Genomic DNA, 26727 nt, shown 5'->3' on the forward strand with positions numbered 1-26727 from the left:
TGAGATAGAAGTGGAAATGGTAAATCTGGGGGTCATGTCTATTTGATCTGAATGAGTTTTAATGGCTCCATCAGTATCCTGAAAGGCGCAACTGGAGTAAAATTAATCCAGTTTAATACTGTTAATAATTTTCTTGTTCACAGTTGGGTTATTTTTTCTGTGAAGTGCTTGAATTGCTGCTGTAGAGCTGGGGATGGAGGTGCTGCCAGGGAGATGGAGTTGTGTTGTTTATTAATGCCTGCTCTGGCAGTCTTTTGTCACAGTGCCTGTCTCTTGCAGCAGTACCAGGGAGATCTCCTTATCTCCAGCTCAGTACCACTGTGCTGCAGCTTTGCACTCTTCATCTTGAGGGCAGAGGTTGCTACAACTCAGAGGAGCAGGCTTTGAAATTGTTCATTTGTTCAGAGAACAGAATCGTCTGTTCCAGGGAACCACTCTGTTTATCGGTGTCTTTCTCCCATGAAGCTGCAGTTGATTTCTAGAGCAGTGCCTGGTACAAGTGTATTTGCTTGTTGACTGAACTTGACTACATGCTTCTGCTCTGACTAATCAAATATCTGAAAGGTGGAATGATGGACTGAATGGAGAAATTGCTGTGACACAGTATTGGCGCTCTGTTTTGACAGAAAATGTGTCATTAGCAGCCAAATCAAAAGCTGTTGAACACAAAGCTTTTTGCATATGATTTTTTAAGATCACAAGTAGCAAACCAGCCATCAGAGAAGATATCAGATGGCAGAGCTGTGAGAGCTGAAGCAGTATGTAAATATTTATATCAAAAATGTGCAGTGACAATTTTCCCCAGATCGCCCAGAGAGGTTTTAGAGTCTCCCTCAGTGGAGTTATTGCAGAACTGTGCTGTGTGCTCTGGGATGACCCAGCTTGAGCAGGAAGATGGGACCAGATGACCCTGTGTGGTCCCTGCCTGAGCCAGTCTGTGACCATGTGATTTCTTTTTGTCCAGGTGAAAGCTTAGGAGCAGTGTAATCTGTTGCAGCATCTCTGCTCTGACTGTTTTATCAGTAGCTGCCACGTGCTCCTTGTGAATGAGTCCTTGCTGGCAACAACTTCTGAATGTGTCCATCAGGAAAAGTACAGGTATAAAAATAATGCACTGTAAACCTGCTTTCTTGTTTTTGAGATGCAGAGGAATGTTAATTCCTAGCCCTTGGATACACGTTAGTCATCACAGCTATGTATGCACATATATAATTTTTAATCTCATTAGTTTGGTCTTTTGGCTCATCACTCTGTTTCCTTTGTCCTCCAGTTTTATGGGTTCAGGTTTTCTCCAGATGGTTAAACTGTTGAAGTGGTCTCTGTGTGTTCAAGGTTGTGCTCCAAGGCCAGTAGCCTCAAGCCTGAAAGTCTGGATGAAACCACATTTGTTTCTCTCCATATGGCAGTACCTTAATTAATTTTTCAGCACTCAGATCAATGTATAAAGGCTCAGTATTTATAAATTTGTCCTGGTGACCCCATGTCAATCACAGGACAGCTCAAACTGGTTGTACTTTCTGAAGGTGGTTTACTGTGCCAGGCCACAAATGCATTTTCCAGTGCTGGAAATCCTGATAGAATTTGAGGAGGCAGATCAGAGGATTAGGGGCTTTGTCCTTCTGACACAAAAGCACCTGCTGTGCATGAAGGCAAGCAGGAAATGTCTTCTCACCTCATGCTATTTCTGTGTTACAGTGACCTTCTGAGGCTGGGTTTGTGTGAAAAGATCCATCCCCTGATTCCTGCCTGGGGGGGCACAGGGCCATGGGTCACCTTTATTTCTGAAGGCTTCAAAGTGCTGTGGAGGCACTTGCCTATTTTTGTAGCAAGTAGGTGGATTTTTTCAATAAACCAAAGCCCACGGATCTGCTTCACTCGATCCTTTGACTTGAATTCCTCAGCAGGTCAGCCAAGCACCTCCTGCGCTTCTCATGAGCTTTGGTGTCCCCACACTGGCTGCCAGGCTTAGAAGGTGCTGCAGTCCTATTTTAACTGCACCTTGGCTCATCAAGGACTTCCAATGTCAGCGTCCACATAGCTCCCACCACTGTTTTGGGAGGAAATTGTCCCAATTATGTCATTGCTGCTTTTAAAGCATTTGCAGCAGCTGGTGGCTCTGAAGGCAGCGAATAAAACAGAATCCAGCGGTGATATCCATGTCCTGTCAGCTCTGAGATCAGACACTTGTCCTTCATCTTCCCTTGTTGCCAAAAGGATGAGAAATATGCACAGTTACAGTAAATATTTCCAGGTGTGGGTGGTCTCTAAGCTCCTTTTACTGCTGAAACGTGGTACGGAGCGTGGTGTTGTGTAGGGGAGTATGAAATGGAAGAATGCCAAAGTTGTTTTTCAGTCCCATATTTCTGTCTGTGCTGCAGCTGGCTCATCCATCTCCTTACACTCCTTCAGCTGTGTCCATGGTGTGCCTGCCAAATGAGAGCATTCCCACCCAAAGCTGGAGCCTCTGGAGAAACACAGCCCTGCCCCAGTTCTGGGGGCTTTGGAATGCGCTGCCTGCTCGAGGTCAGAGGGATCAGTAGCTGTTTGATGTATTTCTGAAACTATAATGAGCCAAATTTCACCTTTTTAAAGCAAGGTCATGGAAATCATACACTCTGAGGACACATCAATAAATTAGCTTTTGATTTATTCCATCATATTCAGGATGTGTAGCATAAGATAAAAAGAGAGTCAGGGATTTAACCCATTCCTTTAGAATCTGTGCAGAAAAACTTAATTCTAGCCAAAATTTATTTTAAATACAGTTAAAAGTACAGTTAAGCTTCCTTCAACAAGGAGACTGTGGTACAATTAACCAGCAGGAAGTTTCATGATGATTCTGAAAAGGTTTGAGGAGAAATTTGCCAAACTGTAAATTCAAGTACCCACCCTCTTCTGTGTCTGGGATGTGACCCTGTTGACCTTTGGGAGCTGCAGATAGAATCAACTTCTCCCTGAAACAACCAAACATCTTCCTGGAAGAGCCTTAATTTGACTTTTTTTCTTTTTTTTCAGTTCCATAGTCAGTTTTTCTTGCTTGTAGCCAAACCTGATCATTAATATTTCATCTGGCACGCAATGCAGTTGTTTCTGGAATGTCTTTTTTTTCTTGCTAAACTGCATGGGCAGGTTATTTGCAGGTCTTGTTTGTGGTTTAAAAGCATTTGCAAGGATTGAAACCTAAAAGAACATTAGCAAGAATTGAAGCTGACCACAAAAGCAAAAGGTTTGATGAGAGAAGCAAACAGAACAGCACTCTGAGGCCTGCTGGGAATACCCACCTTCTGCACAAACACACTCTTAGCCTCACTTCAGCCTCATTCCATAATTCATGTTGTGCCTCACAATGTCATCCTCAGCTGGCAGAAATCAGGATTTTGCTTTTATTTCCCTATTTCACCTGCCAAAAGAATTGGGCTTTCTGAAAATACCCACCCACTAATGAGCTGGGTGGAATCCCTCATGTGGAATGCTGGAAGTAAAAGATGATTCACACAGGAGGGTGAGGATATGCAGCTGCTGGTACCAAAAAATAGTGATTCACCAACATTTAATGTAATTTTCCTGTGGTTGGCTTTTTTTCTACCTGAGACTCAAGAGACTTCCAAAACAAATTAAGCCTTCTGTGAAACTGGGAAGTGAAGAGAGTTTGCTCTGAAATGAAGTAAATGAGAGGGTTGTGGAGAAGGAAATTGTGGAAGGTTGGGGTGTCAGGAGGCAATTGTGCAGGTCAGAGGAAATGCCGAGCGTGCTCCGTCCGTCCCTCTGCTCTTCAGGGATCTCTTGAGTAGAACACAATGTACAGAGAGGAAAATCTCCAACCTAGGCCTGGCTTGGACAAAGTTGATCTTGACAGAGAAGGTTTGGCCAGAATTGTTTGTAGAACAGTGGTCATTGCCCCCAAAACCCAGTGCAGAAGTTTTTGGAGCTGAATACCCGAAAAATAGGGTACATGATGCTAAATCTGTGGTCACAAAGTGTACCTTTCTAAAGGGTGATATTCTGAAATAACTGCAGCAATCTGCCCTTTTTGTACATTAATCCAGTTGGGTTATTAATTTTTACATAATCCTTGGACACTTCCAGGAATGGGGCAGCCACAGCTTCTCTGGGTGACCTGTGCCAGGGCCTCACACCCTCACAATGTTTTCCTGAATCTCTGTCTCAGCTGATTGTCCTGCTACATCAGGAATGGGCTCTTAAATTCATGCTGACCAGTGTATTTCACATCAAATTTTTGTTTTAATAAATAAATGTTCTATCCTGTGTGCAGCCAGCTTGAATTAGTGAAACTACTGCTCTGTAAGTTATCATTTTAGCTGTTCAATCTTTGCAGCATGGAGATCAAAATACAAGGTGTAAAGTTCTCATCATGGCACTGAGATGGCAGCACTGAATGGAAAGAGTGGTTGAAAATATTGCAGTTCTGAAAATACTGCATGAGAGTGAAGCTCTGGCAGGTGATGATCATTATGCAATTGTACTGGCAGGAGCAATTAGAGATTTACAAGTGCTTGTAAATGCTGCTATTTATAGGATGGATACTTTATTTAACAAAATGCTAATCTTTTCTGCAGTGGGAGGAAATGTCAGAGAGGAGTGTTTCATCCTTGGGTTGGGACTGGACTGTAACGTCCAAAAGAACAGCACGTAGTTCTTTTTGTCAAATAAAAGAACTAGAGGTTTCTGAGAAACTTGGACATGGGAAATGGAGGAAGGTTATTTTTAATTTTGCAATACTTTGGAATTTTCATGTTAATGATATGTGGGGTTTTGCAGTTCTATCTGGCTTGTGAAATTTAGAATATGTAGTTTTAATTTTCAGCCTTCTAGTTTTTGTTATTGAGAATTAGAACTGAGTTTCTCACTGTGAATCTGGGAAAAGATAATTTAAATGCACTTTATTAGCTTGTTTTTACTTCGAGAATAAACTTGTTCTGGGAAACTAAGAATTAGAGCTATAATGAAAGTATTTTTGATAATCTTTCCCTTTAAGGGACCCTAAATGTCCTCTTAAAATACAACTAATGGATCCCACTGCAGTCAATAATAATGTGAGTCAGGCTTAAACCCAAAAATAGAAAAAGCCTGCTTTTTACTGAATTAGTTTCATGATCTACTTGGTTATGAAAGTTTCAGAATAGGGTTTTTTCCCCTTCTTTGTGTTATTTTTGTTGCACTGTAGTAAGTCTGGTTCTTGTCAGCACTCACACTCGTACGTGCACAGTAAGTGATAGGATCTGCTCTGTTAATTCTGATTTAATCCAATCAGCACCTCTCCAAGTGCAGGAAGCAGCAGGAGGAGGATTTCTGGGGACAAGGGACAGGGATTGCTGCAGACTGACCCCAGTGTTCGGTCAGGGAGGACAGGAAGGAGAAAGGAGAGAAGAAAAATGTTTGTGAAGACTGAATTGTTTTAGACAGTTGGGAAACCTTTTGTAGGAGGGATGAAATAAATCTTGGTTTATGGTCATCTGCTCCCAGTAGCTCCTGTGGATTGTTGGGTCAGGGAAAAGCTGCAGGCCAGGGGAATGTACAGGATCATGGAATCCCAGACTGGGTTGGGTTGGAAGAGTCCTTAGAGATCATCCAGTCCCAACCTCCCAACCACAGTCATGGACAAAGCCATGTTGTCAGGAGCTGCTAATATATGTTGTTATACAAACTTCCTCCTGTAGCTGCACAATAAGAGAATAATTTTTTATACTGGAAGCAGATTTGCTGATAAAGTTGTATAAAAAGAAGAAAAACTTCATGATTATTAGGTTATTTTCTATGGAATATTTTTAGTGGGTATTTGGTGCTGGAACCAGGCTTTCTGCTTGATCTCCATGTCATAAACACGTTTGGTTTTGGTTTTTGTTTTTTGTTTGTTTGGGTTTTTTAATAGCAGAGAGATTTTCTTCATGGAATTTTTATGCTTTCCACCCTTAGAGAAGACAGATGGACTTGTTTATCTGCTGTGAGGTTCAGGGCCAGATTATAGATGATTTTGCTTTGTGTCATTTAAAACATTCTTGTTTCTGAGCAAGGAAGTTGGCATTAGTCACGTGATTCAGGGTGGAAAAATTATCTGCAGGCTGTTGCTGTTGCCTTAATAGGCTTAAAGGAATTAGCAGTGATGTAAATAATAGTTGTGTGTGTGGTGGGTGAGCAAGTGCCAAAGCGAGGGCGTGTTTGGGGTGAAGCCCTTCCCAAATGAGCTTCTGCAAAAATAACCCTGTGAAGTGAATAATCCATTTTGATTTCTTACAAGCAATGTTGACAATCTTTGTAATGATAGATCTTTAATTAAAAATGCAGGCAAGACCTGAGGGCATTAAGATTTGAAGGGGCCTGGAGCGGTGTTGGCGTGTGTGTGTCTGTGACACCCTGTGGATCAGCTTGGCCAAAAAAAAAGGAAAAAAAATCCCAGTCACAGGTGCTTGGAAGCTGAGGAAGAGGAGCAGCAGGGAAGAGCCAGGCCTTTATGTGCCAGCTTTTCTGATAAAAGCAGGAGGGATTTCAGTGCTATTTGTAATTTAATTTGTGTGCAGAATGCACCCACTGCAGCTGAGGGGAACGTGGGCGCTGCTTGGGGGGCATGGAGAGAAACAGTGCCCAAAAATGAGGATAAGATGGTTTGGAGGCTCTGCCACACGGGATGGGGATGTGCAGGAGCAGCTCAGCTGACTGTCCCTGGGCAGAGGAGGCCAGGGAGGGAATAGCATGATGTAGCTGATGGTGAGGGATTTACAACTGTAGTAGTACGATTACAGCAGTATTACCGAATATTAATAGCATCTGAAATCCTCCTGCAGTTTAATTTACAGTTGATCTTTATAAATTGCCCCAAATTTTGTATGTTGCCAACTGGACTAGAGATATTTTATTAAGAAACAGGTTTATCTGAACTGATAGGTGTTTCAAAACTGAGACACAGTGTCTAGTGTATGTTACACTTGGCATTGATAACATGATTCCTCTTTATCAAGTGTACTTGGATCAAGAAGCTTTATCAGTTTCCAAGTTGGGTGATTATTTTTTCAGCTAAATTTTTGTTCTTTTTCAAACACTGTTTGAAAACTGTCTGTTTGGGGTAGAGTATCTGAATTTGAAACACAAAAACTGCCTTGGATGGATTATGTAGGGGAAAATGGGATACTGTAAGGCTGGAGTAATGAACTAAGGAAGGGGTAAATTTTGTGTTAGGAATGTTGGCTGCAGAAATGAGTTGTGCTCTGTTACCAGGGATTAGGTCCCACTTTGTGAATTCACTGCCCTGCGTTCCTTTGAGGATCAAGTTTTAGTCCATTTAAGAAGCTCTATGCCCCCTTCTTCTTTTCCAGAGAAACAGGGACTACAGAATGATAGGACAGAATTTATTCTCAGCTTCTGCAAGATCAATGCTGCTTTCATAGCTGAATTTTTCCCTTTGCAATGTTGCCTGTGAGCATCAGCCTCCTTCCAGCAAGTTTCCTTTTACAGCACCTCCCAAACCTTTGCATCCTTGGAATGTGAGAGCATTTTAATCGGATTTTGATGGCGTTCCTTAGAACAAGGAGTGGGAGAGGGAGGAAGATTTCATGGAGATCTGTGGGATGGTGGAAGGGGCAGATTGATGTGGATAAGCTGATTGGGTTAGTGGCTATTTCAGAAAGACCAGGTCATGGACTTGGGAGGGGGGGATGGCATCAGGGATAAATGGTTGAGACAAAACTCCAAGGGGATTGGGAGATGAAAGGGAACGGACAAGGTGAGTGGAGTTCCTTCTCCTGCCTGAGAGAGGGAGCACAAGCAGGGACAAAAATAAATCCCTGCAATTTCAGTGCCAGTGTGGGCTAAGTCTGGTCAAGGGAAGCTGAAGGTGAAATAACCACTTCTGCAGACTGCAGACACAGGAATGCAAGATTCTGGTTGGGTTTTTTAAATAATCGCAAGTAGGAAGTTCCATATTCCACAGAATCTACAAATAAGTTTATTTGCATGGTAGATTCACACCAGTATAGTTTCCAGTGAGAGGAGTCCAAAACTGCCCCTTCAAAGGCTGCCCAAAACAGACAAGAGGGTGGCAACACAAATTTGGGCCCCTGCTTATGAAGCACAGTGTGAGTTTTCTAAAAATGAAAAGTATGACAGCTTTTGAATAAAAAAATAATCTAACCTTACATAGCTGCCTGCATCTGCTATGGGTTAAATATACTTCTGTTAGGAAAAATTCAGGTTACTTCTTCGAGCTGAAATTCTAATTACTGCTGGTTTTCCCACTTCTCTGCAGTAAGAATATAATTAAAGCCAAAGCTCTTCTCCTGCCTTTGCTAGGAGATACAAAAATGCTTTGTCATGGTAAAAGTCCCATTTTGATGGAAAATCAGCCGTTTGCAGGTCAGCTGCTCAGGTGGCACTTCACAGACTGCTGCCCCAGAGAAGAGCTTTACAATAGAAAGTAAATTACAGTAATTGAGATTACAGTAATGCAGAGCTCTGTGTTTAACCAGTGATTGACAGCACTTGAATATGCAAACAGTCTTACCTAAATGTGGTTTTAACTGTTCAGATTTGGTATGTCTGTTGTGCAGTCTGAGTTATTCCCCCTTCACCTTTCAGTTACATCTTCAAGTAATAATTTCTTGTTGATTCTTTAATGGCTGTTGGAAAAATAAAGATTCTTTTGCTTTTTACAGTTACATGAGGTCACTTTTGCTTGGGAAGCTGCTTTTTCTCCTTAGAATGCTCTGGATTTTTCTCACATGGCACTGCCTGTGTAGGTCTGGGTATGTGCCACACCTAAGTCAGAATATTTTGTTTATTTGCAGGTGAGGTCTGGGCAGTGTCTCTGTCCTTAATGTGCCCTTGGTGACCAAGTTCTTGTCGCTATGAGAAAGGATTCAGGCCCTATGGATTGGTTGCAGCAAATTACGGTAAGTGGGAGTGTGGAAATTTGTAGGATATGTATCCATTGTATCTGGTTGTTGGGCCAAGTCAGTAAATAATGGTGTTTCATGGTGTTTTTTAGAGAAGGAACACTGTGTCTTTCAGTGCTGATAAACTCTGGGATCAGCATATCTGAAAGGCACCTTAATCTGAGTTTGCTTCCTTGTGAAATTATGTGAGAATGATGTTATTTGATGTTCATGCTGACTCTACATCAATACTTGCATTTTTATTTTTTTTTTTTTTTTGCAGATTCCTTTTCCTTGCTGGAGTTTTTCAGTTCTGTTGAATGTGTAATTCCAGCTATGGCAACAAGAGTAGAAATAAATTCTACTTTGGCGTCTTTGACGACAGTCCCTGACCTAGCTGAGCTCAGGGCTGAGGAGAAGACACAGCGTGTGTATGTCAGTGTGCTTTCAGATGCCAGCAGCAAGGCAAAAGAGTCCTCAGCATCACTGACTCTTGAAGAAAACAAGAAATTTGGGAATTCCTTGAGATCTGCAACGATGCCCTCACTGGGATCAAGGCCGAGACTTTTCCCAAAGCCTTTTTGTAAAGAGAAACCCTCGGATACTTTTACAAACGTCAAACCTCCCGTCCCAGCGTTCAGATCCAGCAGCATGGTGAGAAAGACCACTGAGGAAACATCCTCTGTGAAGATGTTGAGTGGGAATGTCCCTCCCTTGGTGGATCAGAAAGCCATTGACACTGAAAATCAGGCTGACGGTGACATGGTGACGAACGTGACTTTTTACACAGGGCCCAGTGCCAACACGGTCATTCTGTTTGAGCCAGCGTGCCCCGAGCAGGCCAAGGTCAGCCTGGCCCAGGAGAAAAGGGCATTTACTGCTCTGCAAAGCAAGGACCTCCAGGGCTCTGGGAGACCAGCAGAGACACCCAGGAATCCTGATGGCTCTCTCCATAGGCAGATGTCGTTTTCCTCCAGTCTCAGACCAAACTCCCTCAAAAGCAGTGAAATGAAAGATGCTCGTGAAGTTCATCCAGGGGAGAAAAACAGTGATGATGCAAATAATCTCAACAATAAAGTTGATTTCTCTGATGTCCACCAAAGGGCAAAACATAGACCAGTGTCTGCTATTTTTCTGGAGTCATTACGAGATCAGAAGCATCACACTGTGGAAGCTTCTGAAGAAAAAAATCCTGCAGAGAAATCTGGGGTTAGAAAACCAAGGCCTTTGTCCATGGACCTGACAGCTAAGTTTGAGCATAAAGATCTTTCTTCTTGCAAGAAGGCTGGTTCATCCCACGAAAGCAAGGAGAACGTATCCATAATTGCTTTTACTGATGTGGGTAGTCATGATCAGTCTGAAACGGGGCCAAAACACGAAGAAACTGAATTTAATAAAAACAGTTCTTCTAAAACAAATCTGAAATGCAGTAGTCAGGATATTGGCATCCTAAATAATGGGAAATACACCTGGGAAACGAAACTTAAATCTAAAAGTGAACAAATGGAGACAAAACCAGAAATAATTATTAACTTGCATGGTCCTGAAAGAAGCCCTGAAACAACCAGTGAAAGCAGAACTAATAAGGGGGGGAAAAGAGCAGATCAGAAGGAACAGTATGTGTTCCTGGGCAGTGAAAGTCCTGCAGCTTCCTCAGAAAAAGAGAATAATATCTTAAGAGGTAGTGTTAAAAAACATATTAGTTTGTTTACTTTGGAAAATCCCAGTGCCACAGTGGACACAGAGCTTGTCCCAGCAGCTGCTGAGAAGGAGAACAAGTGTGTGACCATCCAGCAGAGGATCAAGGAGCTGACAACAGAAAATCCTGATGTTAAGGGAGGAAATCTGCGCCGGTCACTGCAGTCACGGCCGCTCTCTGCAGACTTAACAAAGATGTAGGTTACAGAGGAATTCTGTTTAATCCTCTTGGCTTCATGTTGTTCAGTAAAACTTGCTCTCTCAGTCCAGTCAAAAAAAGCTTGATCATTTTGCTTCTACTTAATGTGATTTTTTTTTTACTATTATTCTTAAGCTCCTTTCCTGCCTTTTTAAATCCAAAAAAGAGAAAATTAAATATGCTCTGACAACAGCTGAAAAAAATGCTAAAGCTGTCAATACTGTGACCTTTGCATGTAACAACATTATAGCTTGTTATGAATCTCTAAATCCTCTATTATAAAGCAAGATGCATAATGAACAATATTTTGGAAATTCCTTTGGTCTAGAGACAATTTGACCACTGAATACAGTAATTTACTATGAAATAGTGATGTTTCTCCTTCAGTAAATGTAATTTGATGGATAATTTTTACCAGCCTGCTTTGGTAGGAAGTGACCCTGCTCACTGACCAGCTGGGCTAAAGAATTAACACCAGTCCTCTGTTTTAGGTTTTCAAGTCCAACATCAGGGGGTGAAGCAAAGCCTGAGAAACCTGGGGAGGCTGGAGCTGACTCCATCCATGACCTGCAGGAAAATCCAAAAGTAAGGAGCTGGCAGCAGCTGGTGGGCTCCAGCTGGCTCTGCAAGGAGAAGTTCCTGTTGTGTTGTGTGTTCCTTTTAAATGATATGGAGAGTATTAGGGCTGCCACAATCCCAGTGGATTTGCTGGTGTGAATTTGTCTTTAGGATGTGCAGAGAAAAGTTCAGGAGTATTGTGTCTGCTGAGTTTATCAAGCTTGATGTGCACACTGTTCAGAGCAGGAGTGGTAGAGAGGGAAGAATATTTTGTGTACTGTTTTTAAGGGATTTCTAATGCATGAAACCCCAGTGAATTGCCTGTGCTGGCTTTGTGCAGTGATTATTCTTTATCTTCTCCAAGCAGAGCATTAGGATTGTGCTTCCCTGCATCCAAGTCCAAGCTCCTGATAAATCCCTGGACCTTTGTCAGTCTCTTCAACATTTACCTGAGCAGTTTAGACAACAAAATGTTCCAGGGAAAATGGGGATTTGCTGTGGAAGCTTTAGGCTCTCTCTGTTTCTAAGCAACACTTCAGTGTTGCAAAACAGAACTTCTCTGGTGACAGCTCTTAGTAGAGGAGATTTAATGTAGTTTAAGGGTGTTTGTAGTGAGCTCTCATGGCTTTTTTCCTGTCCAAGATAGGAATATGTGGTGAGGAAAAGTTACAGGTGCAAAGTTTCTGTTGTTCAGTGTTATTTTTAAGGAGAGCAATTTGTTTAAAAAGGAAATCTTTCATTAATGGAAGTGCTGTTTTCAGAATTAGACAGTAAAGTAGTATTCAAGAAATTCCTTGAAAAATATAGCTGAGACTTAAAAATCCTAACTTATAAATACATTTAGTGTTAATTTTCTTATGTTCTTCAGCTTTTTTTAAGACATTCTTAAGTCAATTCTGAGTTTTAAATTTTAAAACTTGAATAAAAGATTGAACTCCTGTAAGACTTCTAGTATTCTTTGATTCCCTTTATTATTTGCATGCAGTCCTTTTTCAGGAAGCAATTAAAAAAAACACCTTTTAGGATGCTGCTTGTATTTCCTGTGAGTAGATAAGAGTGAAGCATTGGTAATAAATACTCATTTCCATCTTTATTTTTTACTTTAGCTCAGCTTAACATTTCTCATAGCAGCTCCAGCTGTGATATTTACTCAGATCTTCATGTTCCTTGCAGTTTGACCATATAACTGGTTATTAGTGAGATAATTCTGTTAAAATCAAGATTTAGGAGCTGGAGCTACACATCCCCTTAGGTTACCTTGCTCTCAGTGGAGCTTGTGTTCAGGGAATGTGGATGTTTGACTTGTACAGGCTCTGTTGCACAAAGTAGATGCAAGTTTTAAAATAAACTTTATTCCACGTTTTTAAAATAAACTTGGATAACTGTTGGATTTTGTTGTTCCAGAGCAAGGAGCTGAAGCTCACCCATGGCACAGATTTCACTGAGGCATTTTCTCCTGGGAAGTCTTGGAAATCCCGGCAGGTTTTAAAGATAACCAATAAAACTGATCAGCTGGAGAGGAAAGGAAGCTTCCTGGGAGAAGGTCAGCATTTCTCACAGCAGAGTGAGACTTCTGTCTCCTTCACAAGTAACTTTGAAAAGAAATTAAACCCAGCACTTCTGGAAAAGCCTTTCATTAAAACTGTCCGGGCCACCCTGTTTGAGCACAATGTCCAGAAGCACAGCGTTGTTGCTGAGCATTCTGGGGCTGATCCTGCTGCAAAAAGGAGCCAGGAGCCTGAGGCAAAGCAGGACCTGGTGGTTCCAGGGCACAGCAGACGCTCGTGGATGGGAGAAGGGGAGGAAACCACAGCTGCAAAGGAACATCACAAGCAGCCTGATCCATCAAAACATCCAGCACATGTAGAGAAAAGTCCAAAACCAGCTTGTTCAAGTGAAGACAAGAAAATGAGTCCAGGAATTATGTTAGAAAAATCTTTGGTTGAGAAAAGTGAAAAACCCGCTCCCAAAAATGCAGAAGATTCTCAAATTTACCAAAGAATAGAGCCCAGGTATGAAATCTTTCAGACATGTGGTGAAAGGGCTCTTAGTGAAGCCATCACAATGGCTCCTGAGAAAAAGGCCATGACACTCAGAGCTAGAAAATCATCTGTGAAAGAGAACAAAACTGATGAGGACGTTGTACACACAGGGCAGTCGGTTAAGGCAAGTAGTCACACTCTTTACATAAAAGAAGATAATGTTACTTCAGAAACCAGAGAGGCAAAAGTTCTCACAAGCAAGGCTGTGTTTAGAGAACCTGCTGGTTTTCTCTCCAGTGAAAGCACTTTACCTGAACAGAAAAGAGACTCTGATAAAACTGATCCTGAGCCGCTGTTCATATCTGAGAAAATACCTTATTCCACAAATAAAAGTAAAGGTTTGGGAATGAGTGAAAAAGTCAACAAGCTACATGCTGAAATTAAAGGTGATAAGAGTGAAGCCTCTCCTGTAGAGAAATCAGAGAGGATGAATGTTGTGAAATGCTCTTCTGAGAAAAGGAGTTTCAGGGCAGGTGGGACAGACATCCATGAATTCCGAACCAACTTGGATCGTGAAGTGATTTCCACAAGTGTCAATAAACAGGGGGCTCAGGCTTCAGTGCTTGCAGGTGGGCAGTACTTCAAATCTTCCAGTAGTGATACAAAAGGACTGAATGTTACTAAAGAGGAATCTGGGGCTTTTGGGTTGAGGAAAAGTCTGGACTTAAATTGTAAAGAGCAAGACTTTAGCTTGGCTTGTACAGCTCCTGAAAACAGCCAGAAACTCCAGGGAGCAGATCCAGAAGAGAAAATCAGGAGAAGCAAAAGTAGCGTTTCTGACTTGAAGATTTCTGAGAGGTGGAGGAGGAGGACAATGCCTCAGGAGTCACTCAAGGTGGAAGAAGTTGTGTGGCTCAGTCCTGAAAATATCAAGAAGCTGAGCCGGACAGATTCATTGCAATTGAATGAAAGTTCACTTAAAAAGAGGAGCAAAAAAATTAAAGATGAGGTGGAAGGGAGTGAGGCAAACCAAGCTGTTCTTGGCAGTCCTGATGATTACATGAAACATCAGAGTTCTGTCTTTGAGCCAAAGGCAACTTATTTTGCAGTGACTTATCAGGTTCCTGGTATCAAAAAAGAGAAAAGCTTTGTTGGTGCTCCCAGTGCAAGTGAAATTAATACCATTTCTGGTTCAAACGAGGGAGCAGCAATTAATCTGGACCCTGTTTTTCCTGGAAGGTCCAAACCTTTATTGCAGCAACCAAATAAAAATGTGACAAGTTCAACTAGTAGAGAAGACTCCTGGGAAATGCATGTTAGCAAGGATTGGGTCAAAGAAGATGAAAAAGATGCTGTTTTCTCCAAAAACATTGCATTTGGTAATACTCACATGTCTAGGAAAGATAACCAGCAGCATCAGGAAAAAGGTCTGGATCATTCTAAAGAGAAAATTATAGATGTTGATGCTTTCCTGTTAAAACATGATCTGGAAAACACAGCTCAAGCTGATCTCAAGAGTGGCAGAAGGAAAGTCTCGTACCACGAACCCCGGTCCCCGCCGCGTTCCGCGCAGGGGCGTAAGGACAGTGAGCAGGGCCCCCTGAAAAGGAGTGACAATAATTCTGATCTGCCTGCAAGGAAGGCTGAGGATGGGTACAGATCCCAAATTCTCGATATTGATGCACTTATGGCAGAATATAAAGAAGAATCAGCGAAGGCCAGTAAAATTCAGGAGAAGCTCTCTGAAGATCTTGGCGCACTGAGTAGGGAGAAATCAAAGAACAGAAGAAACGTGTCAGAGAGAATGACTCTTACCTACAGCTGGAATGAGTGGAAGGGTGGATCAGACCACTATTCAGTTAATAACAAACCAGGTGAACGTGCAGAAGAGCAGCAGAGGCCAGAGAAACTAATCCTAAATGAAAAGAGCAAAGAGAAACTGGAATTACGGAGCCCTGATTTCGATAAGCAGAAATCCAAAGACAGAAAGGTCAGCCCTCCTTACTGGGGAAACCCCAGCAGCATTTTCCCAGAGAAGTTTGTAAATACACCAGTGGAATTTGCTAGGAAGAAAACTTTCATTGTTGATGAGGGTGAGGAAGTGAACTTGACCTCCAGAAATCAGGGTGCAAAATTTGTAATTGAAAAGGTGCAGCCCATAAGTGCAGTGAGCACAGAGCAGAGGCTGGAAGTCAATCTGGCCTCCAAGCTGTCCCTAAAGGCTGATGATGGACTCTTGCAGAAGAAGCTGGTGACAAAAGAGGTGTCTCCAGAGAATGACTGGAGCAAAAACATAGTGAGGAGCTCTACACTGAGAAGCAAAGACAGCACCAATAAAATGTGTGAGGGTGACTCTTTCAAAAGTAAGAGCGATTGGAGGAGCTGCATGTCCGGGTTTGGGACTGTCCCTGCGGATCTCAGGCGGTGCTACTCGGAAAAATGCCGCCAGGGGAGGGACAGCCTGCCCCTGGTGCAGGAGATGAGGGCAAGGAAGGAACTGCATCGATCCAGGCCAAGCTTCCCCTTGGAAAGTGTGGAAAACTCGTGGAAACACAAGGTGTCAGCTCAGTCAGATCCATTCTTCCACGAGGATAAAAAGGTATTTTCAAATGCTAGCCAAGTGTTTCATGTAACTGTAACTGAACTTTGCTTTATTAAGGATTTTGTTGTGTCCTTGTAGCACTTCTCAGCACTCTGCAGCAAGGCAGCAGATCCATACTTTTCACTGGAGTTCATTTCTTTTCAGGTTCTCTTGAGCAATGGCTGTTGCACTAGATAACTTCATTTTTGCTTCAAGTCTAAAAATACTTACAGGTGTTTCTGTGAAGAGCTTGAAAAAGCTTTAAAAAAATGTGCTTATTATATTTGTAGTGCTGTGAACCTGGAAGGTTAATTTGTTAACTCTGCAATTTTATATTTACTTGAAAAGAAGTAATTTGGGTTTATTTTACAAGTTGTCAGCGGTGATCTTTTTGGACTTCTCTTTGTTTTTTGTCTTTATCTGAAGGAAGCAAAATTTATTTTTATTTTTACTGAGTGAATGGCCTTCATTTGTCTGTGAAACTCCACTGCTTTCCTGACTTTGGTGAGAGGCAAAATATTCCCTTCACACAGTGAAATGTGAATGAAATCCAGAGGTTTGATTTGGTTGGAAAAGACCTTAATGGTCCTATAATTCTGTGATTGAAGTATAGGGTGTTCATGGCTATGGCTATAATTTTTTTCCATTGTTTTGTTTTTAGCTTTGAGTTTTCTCTGTTTTTGTTTTTATTTTTCAAAAAGGCATCTTTTATACATATATAAAATATGTACATATGTATGTGCATATGCATGTATATTTAATTACATTCATAACTGTATTTTACAGGCTCCCAGGAAAGAGTGGAGCAAGCAGAGCTCAGACAAAACAGAGGGAACAGACTTTTCTTCAGTGTCTACACAGAGGAGCCACCACAGTTTCTACAAGGAGAGAAGAGCAGATTTTGGGATGGTATGTGACCCTGGAGGAGAGGTTTGGGGTTGGGATCAGGGAGCTGCAGCTCTGTTTTCCTTTTTGCAAAGGGCTGTGGTTCAAGGATGTGTCTGCCAAGCAGAGAGAAGCATTTGTTGGGTTGAACTGGTGACACTGCCCCTCCCTGGGATCCCACCCCACTGCTCCCTCCCAAAGCTTCCAACATGAAACTCAGCCTTGCAACTTGTTCAGTTTGCTTTCTGAGTGAAGAATTTTCATCCTGAACTCAAGGTGGCTCCAGAGCATTATGGTTTTTGTTGTTTTCTCAGCTTGTGCAGACAAATAGAACTGTGTCTGAGAAATGATGGGTTTAATTTTCTTTCTGTTGGTGACACACAGAGAAGTGTTTCTGTGGAGGATCACAGCTGATATTTTGGGTGGTTTGATTTGTCTCTAACACACAGACTGTTGGGGTGAATTCCTGCTTGAAGTTGTTGGGTGCTGTTCTCAGTTTCAGAAGGATGTCCTGACTTTAGCCCTCAGAGAAATTTTATGTTGTGAAATAGCATCCTACATCTGGCTGTTGTTCTGAAATAAAAAACAAAGGTCTGGATGTTCCAAAAGATGTACAGTAAATGAAATATCAATGTTTTCTGAAGGCAGAAGGGCAAGGATTTGGAAAGTGGAGACTGGAGGATGTTGTCCCATGGGCTGTCCCATGGTCTCCCCTGTCCTGTCTCTGCCTGCACACTCTGCAGTCTGCACTGCCCTGTTCTGTCACGGCTCACTCTGCTGTTTGCAGCTCTTTAGCAGAGAAAACACAAAAGTATAAAAAAGAAAAGAAACTCAGAGGTTTCTTTCCTTATAGAAAAGAAAAAGAACACCTAAATCTATAAGGATTTTATAAAGAAGTTTCCTAATTGGAGTTTTGGAAATGGGCTCAGATTGTTCTTCAGTTCCAAGGGTATCCAAGGGCTAATGTCCCTTTTTCTTTCTCATTCTTAGCATGGTTCACCTTAGGGAATTTGGGTTATTGGCAGAATGGGCATTTATCCAACCCCTAAAATTTATGGACCATCAGCTTGTAGTGCAAATATATGAAGGTGGTGTTGGCCAGGTTGGAAATGTGAGACAGAAGGGCTGTTGGGAGTAGTGCTGGGATAACTGAACTGTTCAGGTGCTGTACTCTGATAAATACAACTGTTGTTCTCCAACTTTGTTGTTGATGGAGAATTACTCAGAATAATCCTTCATCTTCACCAAGCCTGAAACAGGAAGGGAAGGTGGGAAAGGGAGTCTCAGCTCCATGAGAAGAGACACCTCACCTGTGTGGAATTCAGTGGGATCAGAGTGCTTTGCTCCTTGGTGGTGCTTGGGAAAGGCTCCTCGGGGTGTGTTTGTTGTGCAGTGCCAAAGGGCAGCCTGGTCCTCCTGGGTGTAAAGTGTGAGTGAGTGCATGGCAGGGGCTTTGATTTGCATGTGGGAGGTGGAAAACTCACCACACTGATGTTTTCCAAAGCCCCACAGAGGTACTGCAGAGGATTATGTAAAACCAAACAATTTCTTCTGCACCAAGGTCATGCCTTTGTTTTCTTTGGAGAGAACAGATTTTGGGTGCAGAGTCACAATTCCATCAGCACGTTCCAACACTCCCCTCTGCTGGAGACACAGCCAAGCTGTGTGAGGTGGACAGACACGAGGGGTCAGGAAAGAGCCATGGGAGTCTCAGTTAAATCCTGTATTTCCCTGAATCTGAGCTCAGTCTGTATTTCCCTGGGATCTGAGCTCAGTCTGTATTTCCCTGGATCTGAGCTCAGTCTGTATTTCCCTGGATCTGAGCTCAGTCTGTATTTCCCTGGATCTGAGCTCATTCTGTATTTCCCTTGGTGCAGCTGTTAGAGGGGATTAGATGGAAATGTAATATTGTGCTGCTGTTTGCTTTGAGCTGTTTCTGGTCTGTGTAGTTGGGAAGTTACTTATTTTTCCTTGTGGCTCAGTGATAAAATACATTCTCCAGTACTTTCTGCTGGTCAGGGAGGGTGCTGGTATCATTCTAGTGAGACTGAGTGCTCAAAGTGACAAGTCTTGTTATACAACAAATGTTTCCTTTTGATTCACATTCACCACTAAAGCAGTGAAGAATTGATATTAATGCCCTTTTATATTTACCAAAACAAAGAACAAGACTATCCATTTGTTGCATTATTCCACATCTGTCTGTGATAGAAAAGAACTGCTTGAGTGGCATTTTCAGGACAGCTGATGAGCCAGGTTCTTATGGATAAACATAATTCCAGATAGAAGCTAGGTGCAGTAGTATCATTTTACCTCAGAAGTCATTTCTTTGTGATTATATTCCAGAGAATCTGCTTGTAATTAGGCTTTTAGCACATTACACAGGATGGCATTGAAATCAACCATTGCAAAATACAAGTGGCAGTGTTGAGATTTGAAATTGCAAAGGAAAATACTTTGGAGATTTAACACTCATCTAGATCACATTGTTTAGCTATTTTGAATTTGTATTGATTAAAATACAGAGTAAGGCTTTTATAAAGATTCTGGCATCACTGCTGGACTGCCATTATCTGTGATTTTACTATGGCTGGTATTTCCCTCTCTTTTAGCCCTGCTGCAGCACAAAGTGGGTATAAAAATGAAGTTTTGTGCTTTGGACAGCGAGGGGTTTCTCTCATTGACTCAGCTGCAGATCTCAGAGCCTGCAGCAGGCTTGGGCTCTTGTAGGGATTTCCTTTAGACCTGGAATGCAGGTGAAGGGCCAAGTGTGAGCCCTGAGCAATCAAACCCTCTCTGGGCTGGTACCTGTGGTTGGATGTGGGGCTGTTCCCACTCAGTGCCTCACCTGCACATGCAGGGGCAGCCACAGAGCTCAGGAGGTGTTTCCATAAATTGTGTGATGCCATCAGAGCTGACGTTGGGTCACAAGCCTGGATTCCTGATTGAATCATCCAGACTGATAAGGGTGTTGGGAGTTAAAACCTGAGCAATGTGTGCTGGGGCTCATCCCCCAAATAAAGGAACTGCAGTTGTGCAGAGGGCTGGAGGGATTGCACCTCCAGCTTTAGTGCAGCTCTGGGTTACAACCCAAACTGCTGCTTTGGGGAGTCAGAGCAGAGCACTGCTACTAGAGTTGGTGTGGGCTGGAATTATTTTGAAGCCTCTGAAGATATTATTTATTTATTTTGTGTTAAACTCTGGGGATTTTTTTGTCATTTAGGGAGGAAAATCTCTCTAATGGTCTCCACATAAAGATGCATTTATATGGGACTGTGATGTGTGGGTGGAGGAGGGTTTGTTGAAGAAAATCATGAGCTGACTCCTAAAATATCTTGGAAATGAAGTGTAAGGGAGAGAAGATAAATATTTTATAAACATGTGCAGATGAATTTATGGTTTGGCTTGTCACAGTTCAACCAGTTGTTTTCAGTTCTGCCCATGACAGGTCTGTCTCCTGCCCACTGAAAACCACACCTTCTCTTTTTCTGCATTCTGTGAAGCCTCTAATACTGGAGCTTTGTTCCTTCTGAAACCCATCTTGAGTTGTTCTGTTACCCCAAAAACTGACTCAACCTGGAAAAAAATCAAAATACTTCGTCAACTCTACAGGAATTCATGATAAGAAAAGTGAGGGACAGTTTCCTTGGAGTACCAAAATTTCAAGGAGAGGAGGCTGCAGCATCCTGGAAGCTCTTTTGTGTCACCTCAATCTTGTCCCTCCCTGGGAATGGGGAGAGCTGGAGCAGGACTGGGAAGGGACAGGCAGCAGGGATGGACTCTGTCATTTATCTTTCCTTTTCCTACCAAAAAAATAGATGTAAGGGAAAAAAAAAATCAGTGTTACAATTCCCATTTTTGCTCTTCACAAACCACCCACTGCTGATGCCCAACAACTCCACCACTCTCTATTTTAGACCCAGCCTGAGGAGGACGACCCGGGGGTGGGTAAAGCTCTGCCTGGGCTTTCTTCCTTTTTTGGCAGTTTTCATTCCCTGGGAACATTCCAGGGGTGTATAAAAAGCCACTTGGTTGTGTCTAGTTCTTCTCCTTCACAAAAGACATTTTTATATTCAAAGAACATAAAAACCAGCAGCTGCTCTTGTCCCATGTGTGGGTTTTTGTCTTTCCTGTACATCACCCAAAACAAGGTCAGCGAGCCCCGCTGCTGTTCAGAGCATTTCATAACTGAGGGGATTTAGAGCTTCCCTTTCCTTCTGGAGGGTCTTTACTGCAAAACCCAAAGTCCTGTCACTAATTCCAGCCTGATCCACTCCAGATTACGGAGTTGGGAGCAATGGGCTGCTCAATAACAAGTGGTTAAGTCACGTGCTGCTAGAGGAGCCCCAGCTGGGTGACGTGGGGCCAGACACACTCAGTACATTATTCATGGTGCTTTTAATTGCCTCACTCTGCTTTTAACTGGTGCTGGAGGCGGGGAGAGCCCAGGAGCTGCCTGGAACAGGGATGGGTTGGCGGTAACTCGGAGCTGTGGAAAATGGAGTATTATTACTGTCCACGTCTGCTGAAGTTCCTGCAGTATCTGTGGGTAAGTGTGCTCTGGAATGTCAGTGTGCTCCCAGAGCTGGCTGCTTCCACTCTTTTCAGAAATGCTGAGAGTGTTCATATGTGCTGAAGGCTTTCCTTTTTGAGCTGTAATGTGAAACTTGGGATTTATTTTGGGTGAGAAAGGCTGTTTTATCTCTAATACTTAAAGCTGTAGGCTGCCTGAATGTGCCTTGGAAAACCCTTCTAGGAATGAACATTTCTTCCTTGTTTACACAGAACCATGGGAGTTGTGGTTTAGTTTACTGTGTGTTAGGAATATTCTTCCCTCTTTGTGTAAAAGCTCTGGAGCTGCTGCCCCAGAACCCTCCTGCCCTGCTGCTGCTGCAGCCACGGCTGTTCCAGGAAAGCAGCCATGCTCGTGGCTTTAGGATTGTGTCATTTTACACTTCCTTACTTGTTTTTAATTTGACTCTTCATGGGTTTTGATGTCTTGGTGAGCACTTCCTCTTCCAGCACTGCTCAGGGCTGTCTGTCATGAAAAGCTCTTTTTAGCAGGCTCTGACTGTGCTGCCCTGCCAGCTTTGTGCTGTGTGTAAACTTTCACATTTCTAAAACATGCATTTGAGCTGAAAAGCCTTTATGAATAAATACTGTATTGCTTTGAACTAATTACTTAATGTTTTAATTTCTCCCGTATTTATCAAAGATCAGTTTTCATTTGGTTGTTGTAGTTTGCATGATTCCATTTTTTCAGCTGTCAGTTCAGTGTGTAATCAGCACTGACACCAAACCTTTTCATCTTAGCTGTTTGCTGCCATGTTTTAAAACTGTAGCAAAGATTTTCCTTCCCTCATTTTGGGTTTAATTTTGCAGTCCTTGCCTGTATGTCCTTTGATCAGTTGTGAAGTGAGATTGCTCATTGCAAATTTCTTGCTGCTGGGAGAGAAAATTGTACGTGAAGAACTGGAGATTTTATTAAAAACCTTTTCTTGCTGGAGACTGTAGTATAAAACATGGAAGTGCTTGGACATTAATTAAGTTTTTCATTTGACCAGCTGTATTTTTTTAAGAGACAAGCTTCCTTTAAATTGCAAACTAAAAAATTAGTCATTAGTGTGATGAGGGGGTGGATGTTCTTCGTGGTTTGTCAGTGTGAGAAGTGAGAAAGAGCTCTCTCCCTGCTCTTGCTTTGATATAGGGTTTTCCATAAGGTCAGGGGAAAAATCCCAAACCAACCCAAACTTTGGATCAGTGCAGAAGGTGCCTGGGATGGTGGGCTCCAGTATTGGGCAGTTCTAGCCTGAAACAGAACAGAATATTATATTTTCTGGGTGTACATTTTCTTTTAGAGGCTCTGGAGCATTCCTTAGGCACTTTCATTCATGCACACTTCCTGATTTACTGCAAGAAAATATTGGAATGACAGTTCTGATATTCATGATGTCAAAAGAAGGAATTTAAGGGACATCAATTGTGCCTTCTGTCACTTTCTGTGCTGCTGTTGCAGCTGAAGACTGCTAAGGAGATACTTATCTGTTCTCTCTACTTACAGTCAGGAGTAACCAGAGATGTTTGGGTTGGTTGTCAAGTGTTATTTAATCTGTCTTGGGGAGCTAAGATGCTTTATTCATTAGGCAGACATACCTGAAGAAGCTACAAATTGTAATTAAAAAATATTATAACAAAAATCTGCTTTTAAAGCTACTTTATGGAGTCACTGTTGGGTTGCATCTCCTCTGCTGTGTGTTTGGAGTTGTGGGGCATCACTGAACTCAGTGCCAGCTCTTTGCTAATTCCTTGCTGATTGCTCTGCTGATCTTTGGGCAGGATGTGTTTGTGACAAAGAACATTTTCTGAGCACAGCAGGGTCTGTGGTCTGCCCCAGTCCGTGTGCAGTGGTGTGACCATCACACATCTACATCCTGTGGGTGGGTGACAGCTCTGGCTTCTGACAAGTGTCTATGTCCAGTGAAATGTTTGTTTTTTTTCTACAACCTGTATATATTTGAGTGTTTTCCAGTGTGCATGGGGTGTCCATCAGCCCTTTTTCCAGCTGATGAGGAGTTGCTGCAGTTGGCACAAGACATCTTTAGGTCTGCACAGGAAGTCCTGTAGGTGTCTTGCATCACAGGGTCAGACTGGTCATGCCAGGTGTGCAACCACAGCACTGGGGTTTCCTGTTCCAATGCCCTTTGTCCAAGAACCCTTTTTTTTTTTGGCTTCCTGGTGGACACAGCCTCTACTGGACTGCTCTGGTGGTTCTGTTCCTGCCCTTGGCCTTCTCAGTTTTTGCTGTGGTTCACTGCTCAGTTTTGGCTTTCTGGAGTGGATGTGGTGGTGGGTCTCCTGCCCATGCTGGTACCAGTCCTGATGAGTTGTTTTTTTCCCCAGTCTGGCACTTGTCATTTTTCAAACACCAAAGAAATGCTACATCCTGAAAGCACTCAAAGCAAATGGCTTGTTTTAAATGAAACATTCCTCTGCAGCACTGTGATGGTTTAAAAAGGCCTCATTCTTTATTGATAGTCATGACTGAACAATTACAAAATCAATAGAAAATTGGGGTATTTAAAGAAGTAAGATTTAGAGTTTGTTTTGACAAGATTTTGGTTGCTACCTTTAAAGAGTAGTTTTGATAAGTTTTGTCTGGTGACTGGAGGAAGTGGCAGCTGGTTAGTAACCACTGTCCTGACGTGTCACTGAGAGAGGAGGTGGTTGGTGATGGAAGGAGACTGAAATCATTGTTTTGGTCATCCTGCTCTGAAGGGGGTTATTCCTGCTCTGAGAGAGGGAAGGGGCTCTGTGCAGGTGTGCTGTGCCTTCCCCTCTCTCTGCACTTATGGAAAGTTCCTGTGGACTGTGCTGCTCTTCCCTTGTGGGATTTGCTTTTGGTGGTGGGGATGTTTCTTCCAAAGAGTTAAAAACCCCTCCCAGGAGCAGATAACCTGGGTTACCTCTTGGATAACCTGAGTAAATTACACCTCTGCACAGGAATATCTGGAAAGGCATTTCCCCACTTCCCAACTGCTGCTGTAGGAGAGGAATTGTGGAAAGGCAATTCCCCAGTTCCTGGCTGCTGCTGTAGGAGAGGAATTGTGGAAAGGCAATTCCCAACTGCTGCTGTAGGAGAGGAATTGTGGAAAGGCAATTCCCAACTGCTGCTGTAGGAGAGGAATTGTGGAAAGGCAATTCCCAACTGCTGCTGTAGGAGAGGAATTGTGGAAAGGCAATTCCCCAGTTCCTGGCTGCTGCTGTAGGAGAGGAATTGTGGAAAGGCAATTCCCCAGTTCCTGGCTGCTGCTGTAGGAGCTGTGGTGTCTGTGGATTGCTGAGAGCAGACAGATGGGTCAGCCTGGCCAAGGAGCCCCATTCCCAGTGGGAACACAAGGGAGTGCTGTTCCATCACACAGTGCTGCTGGCCCATGGCCACATCCCTGCTCCCAGCCCAAGGACACGTGCTCAGTGCAAGGCAGTTTGCTCTAATGAGGTGTGGTATTAAGTTTAATTTACCATAAAATGCTCACATGGAATAGCACATTCTAGGTTAACTTGTCACAATAAGGGTTTCATTGAGTAAGATGTAATCATTTATAGACCTGGTAATTTTTTGTAGTGACTGTGTCATTCCAGGCTCAGAGCAGCTGCAAGTGGGGCTCACTGCCTGCCCTCCCTTCCCTTATTTTAAGCCTGGAATTCTGAATATGCTTCTGAAAAAGTTCTTCCCTGTGAGGGTGGGGGGCCCTGGTACTGGTTGCCCAAAGAAGCTGTGGCTACCCCATCCCTGGAAGTGTCCAAGGCCAGGTTGGACAGGGCTTGGAGCACCCTGGACTAGTGGAAGGTGTCCTGCCCATCTTTAAGGTCCCTTCCAACCCAAACCATTCTGTGACACGAGGCTGAAGAAGATTGTTAAACCTCATTTATACACACAAAGCAGAGGTAACTTCACTGCCTCCCTCCTAATATTTTGATCTAAAGTTGTTTTGACTCAGTTCCTGCTTTCCCAAGCTGTTGTCAGTGTTGCTGATGCTGGGAGACAGCCAAGTTCCCACTATTGTTCCTGTCCTTTCAGCAGTGGTGAGTTGTTCATGCAGCCAGAGTGTGTTTACTGTGCTGAAAGGAAACAGAGTTTTTAGGGAGCTACTTGAGCACAGGGAAAGTAGCCCTTTGTAAAGGGCTTTCCTCAGGATGCCACAGCACTTGTACTGCAGGGCACAGGTGCTCTTAAAAAATGTAACTTCAGGTAAATCTGGAGCCTGAATGAAGCTTGGAAAAATGTAATATTTGGTTTAGTGATTTGTGATGGAGACTAATAAATCCCTGGCACCTAAGGGGAGGTGGGATGGGTTGTGTCCATGTCCTGGGGAATGTGGGAGCATGGGGCTGTTGTGTCTGGGAGGAGGAGGAGGCAGTAAGACCAGAGAGACCTGGAAGTAAAGGAAGCTGTGTGCGCTCAGGGTTATAAAGCCCTTGCAAATAAATCCTCTGCTCTCATCATCAAATGGGTTAAAATAGGTGAAGGAATTATTGTATTACCTTACAGCTGGTGTTTGGTCAGTTTAATGCCATCAGGCAGTGCCTGATGTGAGTGGAGGACACATGGAGTGATGTTTTGTAGGGAGAAGAAGGAAGAGCAGTGTTCAGACAGGCCTTGGGCAGTGTGTGATCACACCAGCAACAGCTGGAATGGGTTCAGGAGCAGCTCCTTGTTTCTGATCTCTAAAGAAGGAAATCCCTTGCACCAAAAAAAAAGCTCAGAGTGTTCTCTGAATTTTGTGAGTCAGATCTGAGCCCTCAGTAGTTGGGAGATTTCCTAAGCAGCCTCAGTGAGGAGAACAAATGCTCTGACATGTCCTCAGGCAGGTGGTATGGAGCAGGAGCAGCGCGTTCTCCTGCGTGTTTCTGTGCACTCCACTCACCCTGTGTGCCCTGGGACAAAAGTTCAACAGGTGAAGGTATTTTAGGCCATGTTCTGTGCAAGAGAAGTCTCTTTTGAAGATGTTTTGTGATTGTCTGTGCTAAACCTGTCCATTGGGTCAAGTGATGGAGCAGCAATTTTCATGTTGGACTTCTCAGGAGAGCTCTGGCTATGGCATTGCTTTATTTTCCCTCCCTGGTACAGGGAGATCCATTGCAGGCATCTTCATCCTGGATTTCTGTTTGTACAAATTAAAAACAACCTGTAACCATCCATCTTTTGCTTGGCTTGATCCCTTAGACATAAACAAATGTAAAGAAAATTGTTTTAGTCCTTTCCGGCGTATTTGTGCTGTAGGAATTTCCTGTTTCTGTTTTTTCAGTTTTTCCTCCTCCATTGAGCTGGAAGGGAAGTGCTGCAGGATTATGGATATGGGCTTGCAAACAACCTCGTGTATTTTTAGCTGGTTTCCTCAGCTTTAACATTGATAGCTTTGTTTTACACTGAAACAATTCAAG

The 26727-nt window shown here is 42.9% G+C and overlaps 1 protein-coding gene across 4 annotated transcripts in view; it reads left to right on the forward strand.

Moving 5' to 3' along the window:
- The window catches only part of KIAA1671 (KIAA1671 ortholog), a 64860-nt gene that overhangs the window by 10956 nt on the left and 27177 nt on the right, over nucleotides 1-26727 (forward strand). For 3 of the 4 annotated variants that reach the window (XM_033075726.2, XM_033075728.2, XM_033075727.2), the window contains exons 2-6: nucleotides 8796-8900; nucleotides 9166-10777; nucleotides 11271-11364; nucleotides 12742-15918; nucleotides 16687-16809. In XM_033075726.2, coding sequence (XP_032931617.1) covers nucleotides 9219-10777; nucleotides 11271-11364; nucleotides 12742-15918; nucleotides 16687-16809 — 4953 coding nt within the window. In that variant the 5' untranslated portion in view covers nucleotides 8796-8900; nucleotides 9166-9218. Of the gene's footprint in view, nucleotides 1-8795; nucleotides 8901-9165; nucleotides 10778-11270; nucleotides 11365-12741; nucleotides 15919-16686; nucleotides 16810-21196; nucleotides 21335-26727 lie in introns of those variants that run through there. The other variant, XM_042779831.1, reaches the window with a different exon arrangement.

The sequence above is a fragment of the Catharus ustulatus genome, chromosome 18 (assembly GCF_009819885.2).
Source record: "Catharus ustulatus isolate bCatUst1 chromosome 18, bCatUst1.pri.v2, whole genome shotgun sequence".
NCBI lineage: Eukaryota > Metazoa > Chordata > Aves > Passeriformes > Turdidae > Catharus > Catharus ustulatus.